The sequence below is a fragment of the Emydura macquarii genome, unplaced genomic scaffold (assembly GCF_026122565.2).
Source record: "Emydura macquarii macquarii isolate MOO-44397 ecotype Brisbane River unplaced genomic scaffold, CSIRO-AGI_Emac_v2 contig_1230, whole genome shotgun sequence".
Taxonomy (NCBI): Eukaryota; Metazoa; Chordata; order Testudines; family Chelidae; genus Emydura; species Emydura macquarii.
In genome coordinates this window covers 13,684,318-13,704,530 of record NW_027131367.1, presented here as the reverse complement: position 1 = coordinate 13,704,530, position 20,213 = coordinate 13,684,318, and the positions used below count along the sequence as shown (strand labels likewise).

Sequence of the window (20,213 nt, the reverse complement as noted above, 5' to 3'; positions counted from 1 at the left end):
GTTTTTTTTTCAGAGCAGTGGAACATTAAAAATCACTTTCTCCATAATGACTACTTGCAAGGGAAATTCTCCCTACAGCCATCCACTGCCTTGATCCATGAATCAAGATCTGGGTCCACTGGGAAAATATGAAAAACAGGCCATTCAACCAGCCTGGATGGAAACACCCATTTTGTTTTGAGGTGCTTGGAAAGACATTCTGAATTGCAGGTATTCTAACATATTCTTGGGCTGTAGAAGAGATGCACATGACCACACTAGCCAGGATGGAATAGTTCACAAAGCAGAGTTATATTAACATTACTGAACTCTTTGTCTCCGTTGAGAATCTTTGCAGAGAGAATACAGTGTCAAAATGAGCCATTATCTTATCAGAATGGTCTCTAGACAATTTCTCAGCAGAGTTGTGATAAGTAATTTCTAGAATGACCCCTCAATTTAAGAACAGGGGGTCAAACTAGTGGTCAGTCAAATGATGCTCCCAGGCAGGAAGAAGAAATATAGTAATGACACTTGGCATTTCTCATCTCCAATAAAATGATCTCAAGAAACTTTAACTGTGTTATCCTTTATGTTTGGAAAACATGTAGTATGCTTTTGATGCTAACAGTCAAAATAAATAAGACAATAACACTGTTAACTGAGTCACAAGGACTACTGAATGGGGTGTTACTGTTTACCATTCCTACCAATCACATAAAGCCACTTTTCATTTTAAATAAGTAGAAGGACAAGTAAGAGACCATCAGAACAATGCAAGCAAGACACTGGGTCAAAGTGAACTAGTTGCTGAACTAGTTGAAAGCAATTTTTCAGCCTAATATAATTTGGCCAGACAGTGTTAATTAGGGCAGATTATGTTTAAAACAAACTTGAAAACCATGGTCTAGCTTAGTTTTCTATGTAGTTTACAACATGCTTTCGAAACTCAATTTAAATACCGTTTTATTCAGTTTCCAGTGGCAAATCAATTCATGTTTATATGGAGCTAGCACAAACCAATCCTGCCTACAATCATGACAGAGGACCTAGTTACTGCACATTTCATTATAAAATAAACAAAAAGCAAGATATTTTAGTGACTCAGAATCTATAACAAAATATTTGCATAGAAAGAAACCATGACCATGTTTAAATGTATTCCCGAATTGTGTTAAACCCTCTTCACGGCACAATTCAGACACAATTCAGTATTATCCACATTGCCAGGCTGATGTGTTTTAATCATGTAAGGGGACTAGCGCTCCCTTGTCACAAGTTGTTTTGTAGAACTTTTAAAAACAGTTGAGCAATCATGGGTCCTGATCTAGTAGAGAGGAGGGGTTAGATACTTCCCCAACTTTGTAGTCCAATCTCACAGACTGTTTGGGTTAATAGATTTAGTAGAGGCACTCAGATCTATCATTCTGCTCCAGGCCTGTCTCCTTCTGTCCCAACTAAAATATCAGCCTCCCTCTCTGGCACGTCCTCGAGGATGTCTAGCCATCAGCTCAACATCAACATGATTAAAACAGTGCTCTTAATCTTTCCCCCAAGCCCTTCCCCCTACCTCTTTTTCTCTATCACTGTGGACAACACCACCATCCTGCCCATTACGCAGGCCTGTAACCTGGGCCTCTTGAGTTCCTTATGTCCAGGCTAGGTCTAAATCTTGCCAGTTCTTTCTGCATAATGTATCAAAGAGACAGCCTTTTGTATGCTTCCACGCAGCTAAAATTCTCATCCAGGCTCTCATCATATCACGTCTCGATTACTACACCATCCTTTTCTCTGGCCTTGACAAATACAATCGTGCACCGCTCGTATCCATTCGGAATGCTGCTAACTAATATAACGTTAAACCTTCAATCCTAGTCAAAGATATGGCCTGAAAGGCCTGAATTAATTCGACAGCAGCACATCTGTTTACCCTGTATTTACTGTACCTGCACAACTCAAAAAGTTAGAATGTTTCTGCATTTACAAAAATGAATGCTAACCCTATACATAAAAAATTGCAGGCTTCGTGATTTTCCTACACACGCAAGTTTTTCCTCTCCATTTGTACAATATATTTTTGGGATAATTTTGAGATATGTATTTCAAAGACATAATTAAGTTTATGGAACTACACATGTAAAGAAAGTTATGCACGTGCTTAAGTATTTGCAGGATTGGGCCAAAAGCATTTGAGTGGGCAGAATGTGGAAGGAAGGGACCCAGAAGAATCTTGAGTTGTTGAGGCAAGAAAAGGCTCTTAAAAGTCTAGAATTCCACATTTGAAATATTAAGCCAAAGAAGTCTCAATCTGGACATCAACAAATTCAGGCATCAAAGATTAATGGACATTTTTTAAAATGTAGGCCTTAGCCTTTATGCCTCAGTTTCCCCATCTGTAAATGGGGATACTTTCCTACCTCATAGGACTGTTGTGAGGCTTGATGTTTGTAAAGCATGCTGAATTCCTCAGATGAAAGCCACTATAGAAATTAGAAGCATTCTCGGCATGGACAAACAGGCCCTACTGATGGGCTAAAGCTACATGGTGCCATTGTGAAATAGGGCTGATGGTTGAGGTAATTTAAGTACCTAGGTCATCCAACAGCACAGAGGTCTTCCAGGGGAGTGGATAACAAAACTTACATCCACTCAAAGCCTTTGCTTTTAGAAAGATGGTTCAAAAGATAGTCATCACTGGTCCTCCATTGCCCTTCGAAGGAAGTTTAAATAGAAATTTAACAATGTCACAAAAGTGTTGATGTTCTAGACCCCCAAATGGTTTGCTGGATTGCAATATGGTGAAGGCAATATAACAGGAAGGGGTTGAATCTTTTATATTATTGTACTTTACTAGATCTTGCTTCCTGTTGGTATGGTATGGTCACTAGAAAGCCACATGTGCTGTTTTACAAGATTTAAGAGGGTTTCCTACAATTTGTTTTTGTTTTTATATCTCCAATGTTTTCTGCAGAATATAAGCTTTCATTTGAAACAAGATTACATTTCTAGTCTTTCTAGTTGGAATGTGGTTTTAAAACTGTAACTGGAAAGTGTTTTTGTGTCAGAGAAGGGTGAGATGTTCCCCCATTCCTCTCAACATAGCATTAAGTCGAAAGCCCAATTATGACAAATGTAAATATCAATGTTAACTATTGCCTTGCTGATAGTCTTATCAGAAGCGTCCAGTGGGGCTGGGTACTCTAGTCATTTGAAAGGACCTTCCACAGGAAGAAGGCTACAAGTTTTAAATTTGCAAACTGAACATTCGACTGACTTCGGTTATGTGAATATTTAAACGGCTACTGTGGCTGCGCCACTTTAGCGCTTCAGTGTAGACACTCATTACAGCAACAGGACAGGTTCTCCCATCACTGTAGTTAAATCCACTTCCCTGAAAGACAGTCGCTAGGATGATGGAACAATTCTTCCATCATCCTAGCGCTTTTACACTAGGGGTTAGGTCGGCTTATCCACACTGGGCTGTGGATTTTTCACTCCCCGGAGTGACGTAGCTAGGTCAACCTAATTTTTTAGCGTAAACCTGGCCTTTGTTTTGATTTATCCTTAAGATGAGACTTTCACCTGCCCCTACAGGGTGACCTAGGCTATGTCTACACTGACAGCGGCAAATTCACCACTGTCAGATCGATTTTTCCAGTTCGACTGAGCGGTAGCGAAGACACACTCAATCGATCCGGAAATCAATCTAATAAAACCACCTCCAAAAAAAAGCATAGCGCTGCGTCGACGGATACGCACATCCCGTCGGCGCAGCATAGTGGAGACGGTGCACAAAATGGATGTTACAAAGTCGACGGGAGTTACGCAAGCTATTCTACGTAGCTTGCATAACTGCCATCAACTGTCGCTGAATTTGCCGGTCAGTGTAGTCCAGGCCCTGGCGTCTCAGTTTCTTGAAAAAGACTTGATTTTGTCCTGATTGATTATACTGAAACCTGGGCTTTGTCCCACTTTCACTATAACCTGCTGCCTGGCCAAGCTCTCTCTGCCCTTTGGCTGTGTGCCTCCGTACTATACAATACCCTTCTCCTCCCTTATAGTATTACAGGATCCAGCTGTCTTAGCACAATGCATGGCCTGCCAAACGCTACAGTAAATCGTGCATGCACTGCAAGTAACAAATGAGGCATGACAAAGCCTGGTGGAGTGATTTCAAATCAGGGCAGTGGGCTGGTAGTGCATCAAGGCAGCTGATTCCTCGTTAAAGGCCTGATCCAAAGCCTTTTGACATCAACAGAAAGACTCCCACTAACTTCATCAGTGGGCTTTGGATCAGGCCCTGAAGAAGGGCAGGCGTGTCAGATCATGCCTCTGTGTTGGGACAGGGGAATCAGAGAGGCTGAAATGAGAAGTATTGGAGGAATCTGGAAGTCAAAGGAGACAAGCAAACAACCTTTCCAAACTCTTCTCCTTCCCACACCATAAGAAACCCAAGCCCTACCTTCCTTTCATGCATCCCCAATTCTCACCTTCCAAATCCCTTCAGTAAGCTCCCCCCCAAAAAAGCTCTTTTCTAGTCTCAGTCCTCCTAATCAAAATTCTTTCAGCCCCTGCAGAGACACTAGGGAACAGAATACTAGAGAACGGAGGCTGAGTCTTCTGCAGTATTGTGATACCAGAGAGAAAGCATGGCCATTAGATAATTATTTGACTAATCCTTGCTAAGATACTGTCTACAGAAATTAGGGCAAGAATGAGATATACAGTGCTGTCAGCTACAGAGAGCCTCAGCTACACACAGTCTTTTGCATCAGTGTAATCATACTGAGGAAAACCTCTAGTGTAGACTAGCATAACAAGTGCGGCATAAAAAGTGACTTGAACTGGTGCGATTTGCCTTGGTTTGAAACCAGGATAAGCTGCAGTAAGTCATTTTTTATATTGGTGCATCAGCATAGGTCCATCACTAAAGATACATGCCTGCAAAAGCCCCAGCGTAGACCAACCAGGCTGCCCTCTTGAAGCGCAAATTGCAGGACTTTGTAGTTTCTATAAAATCTGGCCTAGTAGCAAGTCTACTTGTTTAATATTATTAATATTTTTAATTATTCATTTTGCATTGTATAGACACTTTGTATTAGCATATAGTAAAAGGGCCAAATAGAGCTAAAACTAAATGAGAAACCGGGGGGGGGGGAGGGGGGGGTTGGAGGAGGAGGGAAGTGGAATTAAGATTTTCTAAAACTGGGCTAAAATTCCAAATAAAATTTCATAAATTTAGGGGGAAATTCTGCACGGAACTTGCAAGTTATCCCGATTATTTCTTCTGTCTCTGCTCACTGGCACTAGTGCCCATGGGGAATAGCCAAATTAATATTAAAATTAAGAGTCCGCACAATGAATCAATATTTACCAGTTTATGTAGTGTGGAATTTTCAGATGTGCTTAAGTGATCTAGGAGTACAAGTCCCATTCCAGGTTTACGCTAGCAGCACTTTGCTGGTGTAGCTATACCAGTATATTATATCGGAAAAGCTCTCCAGATGTGGACGCAGATTTTACCAGCCACGTAGCTCTTTTGCCAATATAGCTCATTCCAGCTCCCACTTTCTCCCCTGGGTGAAATAAGCTGTACTGGCAAAAGCTCGGATTTATCAGTATACCTGGATCTATACTGGAGCTTTTGCCGGCACAGTATGTCAGTCTGGGATCACACATCTTCACATCCCTGGCCAACATAGCTATGCTGGCAATAATTTGTAGTGTAGACATGACCCCAATGAGTTTCAAATGAGATTTATGCTCCTAAATCAGTTAGGCACAGATGAAAATCCCAGTCATGGAGGTTAATTTAATAGTCATCCATTTCATTATTTTTCAGTGACAAGCATTACTGCATTTATTTTTAAAACTCTCCTACAAGGAGTTTCTTTTTTGGCCTAGTAGTACCCTAACATAAGGGGAAAAAAGAATTATCCCTATTTAATCAGATCTCTAAATTCGTTTCACTCTCATATAAATATATGACAAAAATATCATACATTTTTTAAATAACAAACCCATGACTCAATTATTTCTCTTTACTGAACTGTGGAATGCCAACTGAAATGAATCACTGGTGCATGGTGAAATCGATGTACTCCTAAAGGAAGAATGTTCAGTAAAATTCCCACTATCATATCCTTAATTTAACCTAATCACTGGTAGGGGATAGCATGATATGCAGTCCTAATCACTGCTCATTCAGTTTCAATGCCTTGGGGCTTGTCTACATTGGGAAGTTATTCTGAAATAAGACAGGGTGTGAATTTAAAGCACAATGGCTATTCCAGAATAGCTATAGAGGAATAATTATTCTGGAATAGTTAATCTGGTCAATTTCCCTGTACAGATTAGTGTCCCTGAATATCTTGTAACTAATGAACAGGGCTACTAAAAAGCATTTCTCATGGAATTCCTAAGCATTCTGAGGATTTAGGTTCCTTATCTAGCTATCTTGGGATTTTATACAGCTACCCGTCACCAAAGTATCTGAGCATTTTCTGTGTAAAAAAGGTTGTCAATAATAAAAATTGCCAGTGGACTTCATGGAGTCTCTGACTCCTCTTCCTTTGTGAGTTATAGACACATTAATTATTGGGTATACCTAAGGTTTTCTACAAAATGTAAGCTTTCATTTAAAAAAAAATAAAGCTTTGAGCCTTTCTGATTGGAAATACAACATTCTGCTTGTGTGACTTTTTAAATAGTCTGGAGAAAGAGGTGTAAATTGAATTGTCCAACGCCATCTCGATCGGAGTATAAACTCAGAATCGTCGGGAGATCAATTTGGAGACCTAATTACATCTATGTAAGGCTATGTCTATACATAAAATGCTGTTGCTGTAGGTAACCCACCTTGCTGAGAGACAGTAACTAGGTCGATGGAAGAATTTGGGGATTACGTCGGTTTTATTACATCTCTGAGGAGAGTGGGTTTTTACACCCCTAGGAGATGTAACTATGCCGATATAACTTTTCAGTGTAGATCAACCTTAAATAAACCTTGTTAGCACTTTTATAACAAGAACAGTGATTAACCCAAGTTCCTTTCAATAAACTTATTCAATTAACTCCTTGTTCTTATAGTGCAAACTGGTACTAAAATATAGGCAACTGGGCCAATCAGAGCTGAAAGGCAAATGACAAGAAGTTTTTGGAAAAAATCTTGCAAGCTTTCATCATGATTTGAGTGAAAATTCTGTGCAGATTTTGCCAGTGTTCCCTCTCAATTTCTACTGCTCTGAGATACAGCATCATATTTTCTTTCCCATATTCCTTTGTGGTCCCACTGTGGCAGCACGTTAGTTCTTAATTGGTGCAAATATGTTGGCAGGGAGACACTACACGCAACAATCATGCTGAAATGGAGTTACAGTCATGAAAGCAAATCTATTTTTGGACTCCCCCTAAATCTGAAGATAGTGGTACTTTCCCACAGAATTAACCATAGTTAGCCAGCCAGACCTTTCCATTTTGCACCAAACCAAGAACTGCCTTTGAGTGCTCCCTCTTCAACACATCTTCTTTACACAAAATACAAATGTCTTTTCTGAACATCTCACTTAAGTATGCTAGTATTAGCCAATTTTCTTCCCCATGTCCCCAATAGATAGGGTCAGTTTTGAAACTCTTGGAAAGACTATGTAGCATTTAAACTGAAAGAAAATGAAATGGATATTATGAAAACAAAAAGCAAATTGTGAACGCAGGATCGGAGAGGGAAAAAGTCTGAGGAAAGAGAGTCTCAATAAGTTCACATCTGTCAAGATGACAGCCTTCGCATGCTTCAGCATCTTCTTCATCACCTAAATAAGTTGAACCACCAACTGAAAAAAGGTCACATTGCAGACAGCACTATGTGATTTTAGAGCTGTTATATTTCCCCTTCTCCATCAGCTCTTGACAATATTGGAAGTCTAAGGGCAAATAAAGAAGGGTGAAAGTTGAGGGGATTTATTAAGAGACTCATGGACTTTTTGTAAAGTGTTCACATATTTCCATACAGTTACTATGCCAATTGCCATAGTATACTGAGATTATGTTGTATGTCTCTTAATGATTTAAAAAAACAGCTCCATAAATCTTTTTTTTTTTTTAAATGTAGCATATTGTATGTCAATGCAAAGCATGTTTAACAGTCCCCCTGACCAAATCCAACCACAGTTCATGGCAAGAGGCATGGGGTAGGAAGGAAGAAAGAAAGAACTGAGTCTGCTTTCCTTTCCTTGACAAGATGATTTAGCTCACAAGTAAAATTGCTCTAGCAGTCTCCAACTAACTGCCTACTATCTGATATTGTCTACCACAAAAACGCACCATGCAAATTGCCAGATTTCACAAGATTCTGCTCAAGAGGATGCCAGGACTAGAAGAGCAGGAGGCACCAAAGGTCACATGATGATAATATTTTGGCTTTCTAAAGTACCTCCATTTTAGGATCTCAAAGTACATCATGCAACAATTCATTTAACCTCTCAATTCCTCTGTCTGATAATAGCAGTCTAGTACCATCACCTTACTGATGGCGAATCTGAGGCACAAAGGGCTTGAGTGACTTGCCCAAGGCTACACAAAGAGTTAGGTGTACTGGCGGAGCTATGTTGGAGCTAATAAGAAGTGAAATTTCAAGGCGTTACAGATCTTGAAAGAAGTGACTCTCACATCTAGCACCTGTCTCTTATTTTCATGAGCATCACATTCTCTCACAATTTTAAAGGAGATGGAAATATGCATATAGAATTTCCAAGTGACTATGTCACAAGTGAAGACTGACAAGTACATAATCCATTTTCTGCTTTTGAGAAAAGTCATAGCCATGGCTCGTAGTGATGTGCATTCAAAGTTCTGTCCGTTAACCAGATCTTCAGACCTAGATTCACTCCCCTTAAGGAAAACATTTAAAAATCCTCATTTAAAGTGTTAGAGATGTATTTTGCCCCAGCGAGGCCTTCAGTTACATACATTCCAAATCGTAATGTGTGGATAACTGCTGACTACATCTACAGTAAGAACTCTCTGTAGCTTTTTGAAACATTTGTGATGCTGCTGTCTGAATCAGTAACAACAAACATGGCTGTTGTTCACAAAGCAGATTCCTTCATAATACAATCGTAAATTTGTGCACTCATACGAACTACAGTGCCTGTGTTTATACTTGTGCATTCTGGGAAAATGTGGGCAGGTATCCCATAATGCTTCAGCAGATGATAGAATACCTGCAGGACATAGACACAAAGTGACACCAATACCGTGTGTGGCAACATGCTCTGGGATGTCCTATTTCACAGACAGCTCAGAGGAAGGACCAACCAACATGGTTACACAGGTACAGTTGAGGTGGGGGGGTGGGAGGGAAGAGGGGTAGAGAGAGGGGCTCTCTATGCTTAAAAAAGACAAAACCCTAAAAAAAAGGTGACAAAACAATTACAGGAAGACAGCCACTTGCCAACAAAAGCCATTGGTGAGGGAAAACACCGTTAGCTTCATTAAGTTCTGACCATATTTTGTGTGGGTACAAATCATTTTCAGAGCCAACCATCCTACCAAGCTTTGTAGTGATGGGCAAAAAAGATGTGGTTTTCAATCATGCTATACTAACTTAACTGAAAACCATACTTACTTTTCTCAGGCCTGACTGGTTAAACTTGGGTTAAAGCTGTACTGAAGTCAGGGCCTAGAGGGTATCAATGGAAGATGCGTGTTCACAGTGTACTTACTCTTTGTACAGGCCTGGCCTACATATCAAGATACACTAGCTTAACAGCACAATTTTAAATCAACTTACTTAAAATTGGTGCAACTTTGTGTGTGGACATTCTCAAATTAATTTAAATCGGACATATTGGTTAAACTTGAAAGTTGCATGGCCAAGCTATGCCAATATAATAATGTTTATACAGATCTAAGAGTGTTTAGGCAAGGGTTTGCCCTATTTTCACTGTTCCAGTTTAACTAAACCAATTCACAGATAACTCCATATCTGCAATGCTGTATTTAAGAGAAGAAGTGTCTTTAAAAGTTTTTGTGCACAAGCAAAAACCCCATATGTACTCTGCCTTTAGGTTTGACTTATTTTGCCCAGTCTAGACATGTCTGAATACATATTAACTAACATGACTTTAAGAGCAACTTGGCACCTAATTTAGGCAGGGCCCATAATGTTTAAAAATGAGTTAGTTGGTTGTGGCTAACTCTAGATAACATGTTTTTAAACATGACTTGACTTATCTACACTAAAATCAAAAAGTTATGTTTAAAATAACATTAGTTACCATGTTTTCAAATATGACTTATTTTTCCAGTCTAGAACCTGTCGATGGCCTGCTGGTTCGCTCTCACTTTAGACTTCAGAACATTTAGCTGAAAAAGCTTTCCAAATGTCACCTGATGCACCGTGTCTCTCTTGAGCATATGAACTGGACAGTAAGGCGTGGTCTACATTAGAAAATTAGATTGGCTTAGCTATGTGGGTCAGGGTGTGAAAAATCCATGCCCCTGACCAGTGTGGTTAAACCAGCTTAAGTCCCATGTAGACAGTACTAGGTTGACAGAAGAATTCTTCCATTGACCTATTTACTGACTCGCAGCCAAATAATCTACCACCTGGGAGATGGGAGAACACCTCCCATCTGTGTAAGTAGTGTCTACACTGAAGCACTACAGCAGTCCAGCTGCAGTGGTACAGCTGTGTCACTGTAGCATTTTAAATGTACACAAGCCCTCACTACAGCAACAGGAGTTCTCCCATCAGCGAGGTCTTTCAACTGATATTCTTCCTTTCCCTGCAACCCTCAAATCATAGTTTGTGTTTTTATAAAGCATAGTGGACCCTTTCAGCATTCGATAACAAAAGCATGCCTTTATTTCAGATTAAAATTTATATGCAAATTAGGTGTGGCCCTCAGGATCATTGAAAGTTGTGAGTGTGGTCTTTGATGCTGCAAAGATTGTGTACCACTGCTCTAGAGTGTTCATCCATGGTTTATTTCTCTGTTGATGATGGTAATCCAAGTGCTTTTACCGATATCTCACAGTCCTTTGAAGGTTGTAAGAAAAGCCAGTTCTCATAGTGTATAGCTATGGATTGATGGACAGCCTTCTTTAGCATATAATACAGGTGGATCAAAAAGAAAATGACCCAACCAGTAAAATAATCTTGACTTCATAATTAATTCAGACTTTAGTAGTTAATCATCAGGTACGATCTTTGGAATCCATTCTCCCCTCTGCATGTACAGCCTATTGACCTTAATGGGAGTTATGGGCACAAAAGGACTGAAAAATAAACCCATTAAACATTAAAGTAGGAAGATCATCTTAATAAACCAGTGAGCTCTACAAAATATCATTAGTAGTTTTGCTCATTACTGTTCACAGGGCTGGCCCCATATTTTGCGAAGATCTAGGAAGCTCCTCCCTGACATCTGTGTAGGTTCCCATCCTACAGGTACTGGTAAAAACCACACTCCATTCAATGGTTCTTGATGGTCTGTGACTCTTTTTAGAAGGGTTAAAACTGGGCCACTATGCAGCAGCTTAGCAAATCAATACTTTTACCTGCACCACTGTGCTTCAGATTTTACGATATGTTCTTTTTTAAAAACAAATTAAGACTAGAGCTCTTATTGTTGCAAGAATAAACTTCAAAATGTGAACCAAGTAAAAGACAGGCAGTAATGTCTGCAAAAGCCAGAAGACAGCTTGAAAACACAGCTCAAAGAAAAGTGTAAATTGTTCCTTTTCATTTCAAGAGGATGTTAACTCTGACTGTGAAACTTTAAATGTCTACAGTGTTAACCATTTTAGTACTGATCAAAGTACACAAAGAGAGTTTGGGAAAGTACCAGACTACAGCAACCTCCCCACCTCTCCTGATACCTGAAAACAAAAACAAGTTCCCAAAAAGGGAACAGGCAAGGCAGTTAGGAAATTTCATCTCTTCCACATCTCTTCTGGTAGCACAGAAATCAGACACAAATTCAGATTGGGACTACAGAACGGAGTTCTGGCTGATGGGATCTGCATGTGTGAAGCAGGAGCAGGATTGCACAGAGCACTGTGAATACATGCACCTAAAGCCACTACAGATTGGAGTGCCAATGATTTCAATGTGACTTGGATGACAATATGCCCTGTTTATATACAACTCTGTATTAGAAAATTAATTTTAAGAAATAATTTGAACATTATTACGCCAGTTGGAAAGAACTCCTTTAAAAAATTGCTCTGTGACTTTCTAAAATAACTTTGTATATGTGCTGCAGCTAGTTTCTTTTAAAATCTTCAGTTATGATACTACTATTATATGCCCACATAAAAACGCTTTTGTGAAGCTATTCTTGAAAAGATTTTGTATTGCCTAAGATTAAAAACTGGTCATGTTAAGTCAAAGTTCTGTACAGAGAAACATTTTGATTGAGAAATTAGTTGATGCCCTACAAAGACCCAAGAGCAGACTGAAGAAGATTTATCAAGTTTTCTAAAAAGCTCAGGGAAAAATGTTTGCTGGAGAGATGCACACACAACTCAGAATGAGCAAAACTTTACAATAAAAGTTGGCCTTCATTCTGCAAAAGGGGACTATAAGAAGAGTATATACACTAGAGCTGGTCAGAGAAAATGACAGAACTATTTCAATCTGAATATGCAGTTCTGTTGAAACTGAAATGCTTCAAGAAACCCAAACAATTTTGCTGGAATTTAATTTCAGGGGGGGGTAAAAAAGGCCTGGCAATGTCAAAACATTGTTTTGACGTTTTTTAAATGAAACATTTTGTTTTATTGTTTAAAAACAACTTTTTGTTTCTAATTTTTACTTTTGCATTATACAATACAAAAGTAAAAAAACTGAAACAGAAATGAAACACAGTATTTTAATTTTGTCAAAACAAAATGTTTTGATCAACCCAAAACAAAAACAAAATTTAAAATTTTTCCTTCATGGAGAATTTCAAAATTTTCAGTTTTCATTCCTATCTGGAATGAAGCCAAATTTAAGAATCTTGAAATCCTGCCTGAAATCTGCACAGAAATAGTTCATATCCTACGCAACAGTCACCATGATGTGAACATTCTGACAATTTTGAGATGTTTACATGACATCCAAAAGAACAAAATCGATCAATCAATCTTCTGAAAACTACAGTCTTCCAAACAAAGGCCCGCAATCCCATATTTTGATTTAAGTCAATGGAGCTCAACAAGGCACAGAAGTTCCCCTACATGGAGCCCCATTGACTTAAATCCCAATGCCTGATCAAGGCCTAAAACTTTAAACACCCCTCTCACTCCAAAAACAGACACAAAACCCAAAAACACTATATTTAATGTCTGGGAGTATACTGGTTTCTGGCTTGCCTCTGCAACAATTTATACATTGTGAATGTTGCATTTCTTGCAACTGCTTCAGTATTTCACATTTTCACCTCCCTGTTACTGTTCACGCTTCCTAATAATACATGATTGACTTGCTTTCAGGGATGTTCAGTGAGCCAATAAACCAGCCTGTACTTGCCCAATAATGTAAATAAATACAGACAACACAATGCAACAGAGTATGGTGGCTCCTTGTTTTAAATTTTATAACAATAGGCATTTACGTTTCTTCAAGAGGTATTAGTGAGTCTGAAAGGTATTAGTGAGTCTATCTTAAAAATGTATCTGTCTCTTTTTAAATATGGCCAGATTCTGTTATTACACAAGCATAACATTAGAGCAGTGTTTCTCAATTAAATTTGGCCACGGAACCCTTCTGAACTCGATAAATAATTGCGGAACCCCCCAAACTCTTAACAGTATTTTTACATATGGGGCCAAAAAAAATGTCGAAATAAGCAAATTATATACAAACAACTAGGTCAGCGTTTCTCAATTAAATTTCCCCGCGGAACCCTTTAGGCTCCGCAGGGAAATTACACTCATACTCGATACCCTCTACCGAAAAATCGGGGACATCTTCCCTTTTTCGGCGGCGCAGAGAATAGCTGCTCTCGGCGGCGCGAAGAACAGCTGCTCTCGGCAGCGCAAAGTCACTTTCTGGAACACCAATTGAGAAACACTGCACTAGAGTAATTTTATTGATTTAAAGGGAGTAACCAGTGTAACAGAGCTGAATAAGGCCAATTGTTTGTTATTTTTACAGATCTGTTTAACAGTAAAAAAGGTAATTTCTTTAAAAAACAATTAAACAATTTTAAACAAACCGCTTGTAAGTAAAGAACCTTTTTGGTCATACTGAAAGGGTAACTTAAAAACTAGACCCACTTATAGGATAAGACTAAGGGGTATGAAGTCCACTGTTGGTAATAACATAACTGAAAGTATCCTAACACACTGCTGATTTTTCATATTGTTTCCAGAGACAGACAGACTGTGCATATAAAGTCAGGACTGTTTACACAGCATGTTCATGCATCTCTGCCCAATGATAAAAGTTGTGGTGTTAAATCTTAAGGGCTTGGGCACCACAAACACTTCAGACATTTAAAAAAACCAAATTATTTCAGTGGTATGCTTGTAAAAAAAAATAAAAATGTGATTATTTATGGGTAAGAATTTAAACATAAGATTTTAGATAGGATGAAAAGTAATGTTTGCCAAACTGTTCAAAGGAATTCCAAACCCACATAAAAATAGTGGTATCAGATTTCTTATTATGTAATATTTATATAGCATTAGCACCCAGAGGCCCCAGTCAGAAGTGGGAACCATTGTGCTAAGCACTGTGCAAATACATGCAAAAGCACTGGGCTTGTCTTGACTACAAAGTTAACTTGAGTTATAACTCAGTGTTGCCCCTAACTCAACTGCCATCCACACACAGAAACCCTTAACCTGAGTGCAGCGATGCTTTTAATGTAAAAGTTTACTATGAACTGGGCCAGAAGGGGGTATATAAAATAAAGCTCATGTATTCATAAGGCATCAGCTTTTAACACAACCACTACGCACAGCAGATGTGGGCCAGAACCGCTCAAGTGGTGCTAGTTTTCCAGTGCCTTCCCCTGGGCCCCAATTCCCCTGTGAGCCAGAAAAGACAGATTAGTTCTCTCACAATACACTGCAAAACCATTCATAGTGCACTCAGCTTAGTTAGTGCTAAGGAACATGGGATATGTTCCCAGAAGTCTTAGTGATACTCACAAGTGCATGCAGCCCCAGTATGGACACAGCAGCTTGTGCACTGCACAAAATAATACAGCAGTATGGTCACTCACACTTGATCAAGGCTAACTTGAAAGGAGTAACTCCACGGTAGATAATGTTTGCTAATTCCACAGAGTACTCACACATTCTACGTCCCATAGAGTTTATAACCGGAAAATATTCAGATCACTTGGGCCTGACCATAGGTGTTCTCTTGAGGGAGTAGGGTGGGAAAAAGGATTACTGTTCAAAATAAATGTGAGCACACTAGAATGGATACAGTCATGATTTTCATCAGATATTACCCAGATCTGAATGTTTGGCTTTCTGCAAAGTTCTCAAACCATCTGACACTGAGGTAAACGTGTGCCAAAGAAAATATCGTTCTATTTTGACTTTTCTGGACTTCACAAGATGGGTAAAAAAGTCCACAACCCTTACCACATACAATTAAAAAGAGTTCAATATCACTGAAAGCCAACCGGTATTTGCTATGTCCAAATGGAGCAGACTGACTAAGTCAAAACAAAATCTTCACTACATGACGACTGATTTTCTAAGGCAATTGATCATTTGCTTTCTGTTTCTTTGAACCCAACCTCTATTCTGATTTACAGATGACAATGAGTACCTAAAAAGATAACTATACCAGTCGTAAGAAATACTGTGAAATAATGCAAAACACACAAGTATTTCGATAACTGATTTAAAATATTTGATTAATTGAAGTTTGGCAAAACACACGAAAAGTATTTTTCCTTCTGCTAATAATAATCTAAAGCCTGACCAACACAGGTGTTACATGAAACACCTCATTGAAACAACACACCCATCCAGCCTTCAGAAACCTGAAGACTGGTTTGGGTATCTTTAACAACTTCACCGTACTCTAGCAGTTAAAGCGGTATCACAAGGAACTGTCATACTTGGTGATAGCTAATCCAATAAATCCCAAGAGAACATAAAAACAGTGGGGTACTTTTAAATTTACTATTCATTTGAATTCTGAAATTTCCAAAATTAAGAGATTTGAATAAAAAAACAAATCCCCAGGGGAAAATCATGAAATCTCTCACTCAAACAGGGAATTTTGGCACATTTAACAATGGTACTTCATTTCCTGGAGTATCCAGCTGTATGTTACAATTGCCACTAATGTCATTGCTAAGATTTTCTAAGGCTTTCGGTCAACTAACAAAAGGAGCAGAACAAAAGATGTGGAATATTAACAACAATTGTTGTTTCATGTTTCCTTTTTGCAGTTGTTCTAGAGCAATTAAAAAAGGCCTCTAGTCCGAATATAAAACCACAGTTCAAAGTAAATTAGATTACATATCAATATTGCCAACAATTTAGAAAATACCAATAAGAAAATCAGAACTTTTCTTAATAAACACAACCAAAGTTCTTTAAGACAGAGATTGCCTGCATAGCCCGTTCCCAGAGAACAGCACAGGATGTGGATAATTAATTCTATTTGAATTTATAACTTGTGACCTTAACATCATTTTACTGAAACAAGCAACAACAACAACAAAAATTAAAATGAGAGATTTAAATTTTATAGCATGTTCACATAACAAAAAGCAACCAAAATAGGTTCCCATACATTATAAAGAGTTTATGATGTGATATGCTCTAGTGCATAAATTTTTAAACTTATTCATAGTAAGGAACACATCTCAATAGATAGTCTCATACACATCTCACTTCCCATCTTGCAATTATGCAAGTCACCTCAACATTCCTGTGGCAACTACAGCAATTGTGCTCATGAATATATAAAAGTATTTTTAGCTGCCCTTCATGCGAGTGTTTTTGTCCCCTTTGAAAAAAGTTAATCACACTAATTTTGCTCTATTTTGTTGTTTCCCTCCCCCCATTGTTTCTCTACTACTTGGTCCCCTTTTCCTCTCCCCTTCTTCCTGTTGCTTGGTTTCTCTTCCACTGCATGTGATTTCTTGCTGCTTGGTTCCCTTTCTCCCTACTTTTGTGGGTATGCTTAAGAATGGCTGATGAGATAGATCACTTGATGATTACCTATTCTATTCATTCCCTCTGAAGCACCTGGCATTGGCCACTGTTGGAAGACCGGATATTGGGCTAGATGGACCATTGGTCTGACCCAGTATGGCTGTTCTTATGTTCTAATCATGTGGTCTGCTTCTTCCCAGGCTACTAGACACAACCATCCAGCTACCTAATTTCTTTTTCATGTGGCCGTTCCCCTCCCACTCATGACAGACTGCTTCACTCCCACTGGTGACTCCAGTCTCCAAGGACAGCTCCTGTTTCCTCTCCTCCACCTTTGTAGCAGTGGTCCTAATAGACAGAGCTAAGCAAGATTGTCCTCATTTGCAGTAGATTCAAAGGCTTCTAAGATCTACATCTATTGAAGCAACCGCTAATATAGTCAGCACGATACAAACAACCAGCAAATGCTCTGCAGAATACAGCTGGGAAATGGAGATTAGTGGTTATTGGAGGTGACTGTGAGTCAGGACTCCTAGGTTCTATTCCCAGATCTGCTACAGATTGATTTCTTGCAGGCAGATTACTTAGCCCTAGTATGCCTAAATTTATTCCCCTGTAACAGGCATGAGTGTTGTGTGATTCAGTGCTTGTAAAACACTTTAGATTTACAGGATGAAAAGAGCTATAGAAATGCAAAGTATTATTTTCTAGCAAGAAAAAGTCCACCATTAGCTTTAAGAAAAAAACACAGAACACACTCTGGGGCAGTGACACACACTAGTGATATGGGTAATTTGTTCTACTGATTTTTGCTTCTAAGGGCCACGCCCTAAGAAGAAGGGTGACACGATTCAGGGATATTTTCTTCACAGCGCACAGTTCCAGTCTCATATTTTTAGAAAAGGTGCAAGAACTGCCAGTTATTTCTACCCCCATTGCCCCCATCACCAACCCTCCCCTCACCATGATGCTCCCGCCACTCTCAACCCTTCCATCTTCTTCCTATTTAAAAAAGAAAAATGAACTTTATTGCCACCGCTTCCAATCTGAATACTTCAGCCACCAAGAGGACATCACTGGCCAGGAGAACTCAGTGCAAACACCTGAGGTCACACATCCTTGGGACCAGCTACAGAGGGACAACACACTCTAATGATATTTTTATATTCTTGGGGAAGACATGCTCCAGCGATAATTCCATCATGGAGAAACAAGCTCTAGTGAGGGATGCAACACACACTAACAATATTTCTTTCATGCTTCAGGGCAATGGGACCAGGGAGAGGAAGGAGGAAGAATAGCATGCTCTGCAATAGTTCCTTGAGGGGAGATACTTGTGTAACATTTGTCACATGTGGGTGGGACTGTGACATATTTCCCATATGTGCACGTGCTAAACATTTGGGTGGTAGTTCCTTCAGGGGCATGCAGGCGAGATACATTCTAGTGAGAAATTCCCCCCATGTGACGTATTCCAGTAATGTTTCCCTCAGGGGTGTGTGTGTGCAACATGGCCTGCTGGCATTTCCACACAAAGGTGTAAGTAACAAGTCTCTGGTGGGGGTGGGAGCCCAGACCCACCTAACATTTTCCTCCTGAGTGTGTGAAAAAACCACTGGTGACAACTTCATGGGTCCATGTGTGAAGGCAGGACCTGTCACCCACCCTGGGGGGTGTCATTATTTGCCATGAATGGGTGTGTGTGCACGGGGAGGCACAACACACCAGCCGCCCACACCAAGGATGGGGGCAAGGGGCTGATGTGCTCCATCCCTGGAGACAACACACTTTCCTGATGGGGGGATGGGCAATGTACTCCACTCAGAGGGGGATGCACCCAACAACCACCAGTTGGGGGGGGGGGGAGGCAGCCTAGCAATGGGGGTGACCCACCCTCCTGAGGGTGACACACTGTGCAACAACATCCCCACTGGGAAGGCAGGAGGCAGCCTCATTCAGGGGGCAACACACCCTGATAATGGGGGGAGGGAGGAGACCCCCCCCAAAGAAGCACCCCCTGGGGCAAAGCTGGGGGGGAGGGGAGTTCAGGCCCCAGTGCATCCTGGTCAGCGCGTGCGGGTGTGTGTGGGACATTGACTGTGTGCGCGTTGGGGGAGGGGGAGTCACTCAGTCCCTGGCCCGCCCCCTCCCCTAGGGCGGGATGCCACCGGCCCGCGCCGGCCACGGCCGGTTTCAGCCGGTGCCGGGCGGGCGGTTGGTCTCCGTGCGCGCATGCCGCACGCTGCCCGCTGACGTCAGGCGTGTGTGGCGCGCGGGCGGGCGCCGGGCGGAGGGCGGCGGCGGGTGTTCTCGCTACGTACGTGTAGTGCTGCGGTTTCTCGGGCTGCGCCTGCAGCGTGCTGGCGGGGGCCGCCGGCCCGGCCACGGAGGGGCCGCTCGCCACCGGGCCTTTCGACATGCTCCTGTCTTCCGCTCCCTCCGCCGCCGCTACCGTCGAGGAGACTTTATTATTCACTCTGCGCGGTCCGCACGGAGACCGCAATGCGCAGGCGCCGCCGCCGCCATTACCGCCCCGGTGCGCAAAGCATGATGGGACTTGTAGTCCTGGCACTCGCGCAAACTCCACCAACCCGGGACACAATTCGGCGGCGCTTCCGGCCTATCGGACTACAAGTCCCAGTGGCACTATGCAGTCGTTGCCCCGGACTTTCTTCAGTGCGGTGCTTGATGGGAGTTGTAGTTCGGTCGCCATGGCAGCCCAGCTATGCAGCTGGAGGCAGGGGAAGGAAGGAGCTAGTAATACATAGGGATCATTGGAGAGCACTGCGGACTGAGAGCATGCATTAGGGAGTCCGACCAGCAACCACAGTTCAGACAAGAGAGGGTTATGGTACAACTGGAACGTTCATTGGTAAATGTTGACTTCATCGTGTGCACCAGCATACACAAAGCTGTGAAAAAATATTTCCATTGATGATAAGAAAAATTTATAGATAGGCAAAGTAAGAAAATGCTGCTTGTGAACATCTCAACGTTTGATTGAAGGCTATTTACATGGTATATTTTGACAGGTGACATGACAACCATTAATTTCCCCCATAATTTCCATAGCTGTGAAAATGTAAATCAACACAAAATTTTAAAAATGCTTA

General features: G+C 40.7%; 1 protein-coding gene across 1 annotated transcript in view; it reads right to left on the bottom strand.

The window, feature by feature from the left end:
- The window catches only part of UNK (unk zinc finger), a 63,421-nt gene that overhangs the window by 33,720 nt on the left and 9,488 nt on the right, over positions 1 to 20,213 (bottom strand). Inside the window, exon 2 of the mRNA XM_067547578.1 lies at positions 19,422 to 20,012. Within this exon, the coding sequence (XP_067403679.1) occupies positions 19,422 to 19,519 (98 nt within the window). The 5' untranslated portion in view covers positions 19,520 to 20,012. The remainder of the gene's footprint in view (positions 1 to 19,421; positions 20,013 to 20,213) is intronic.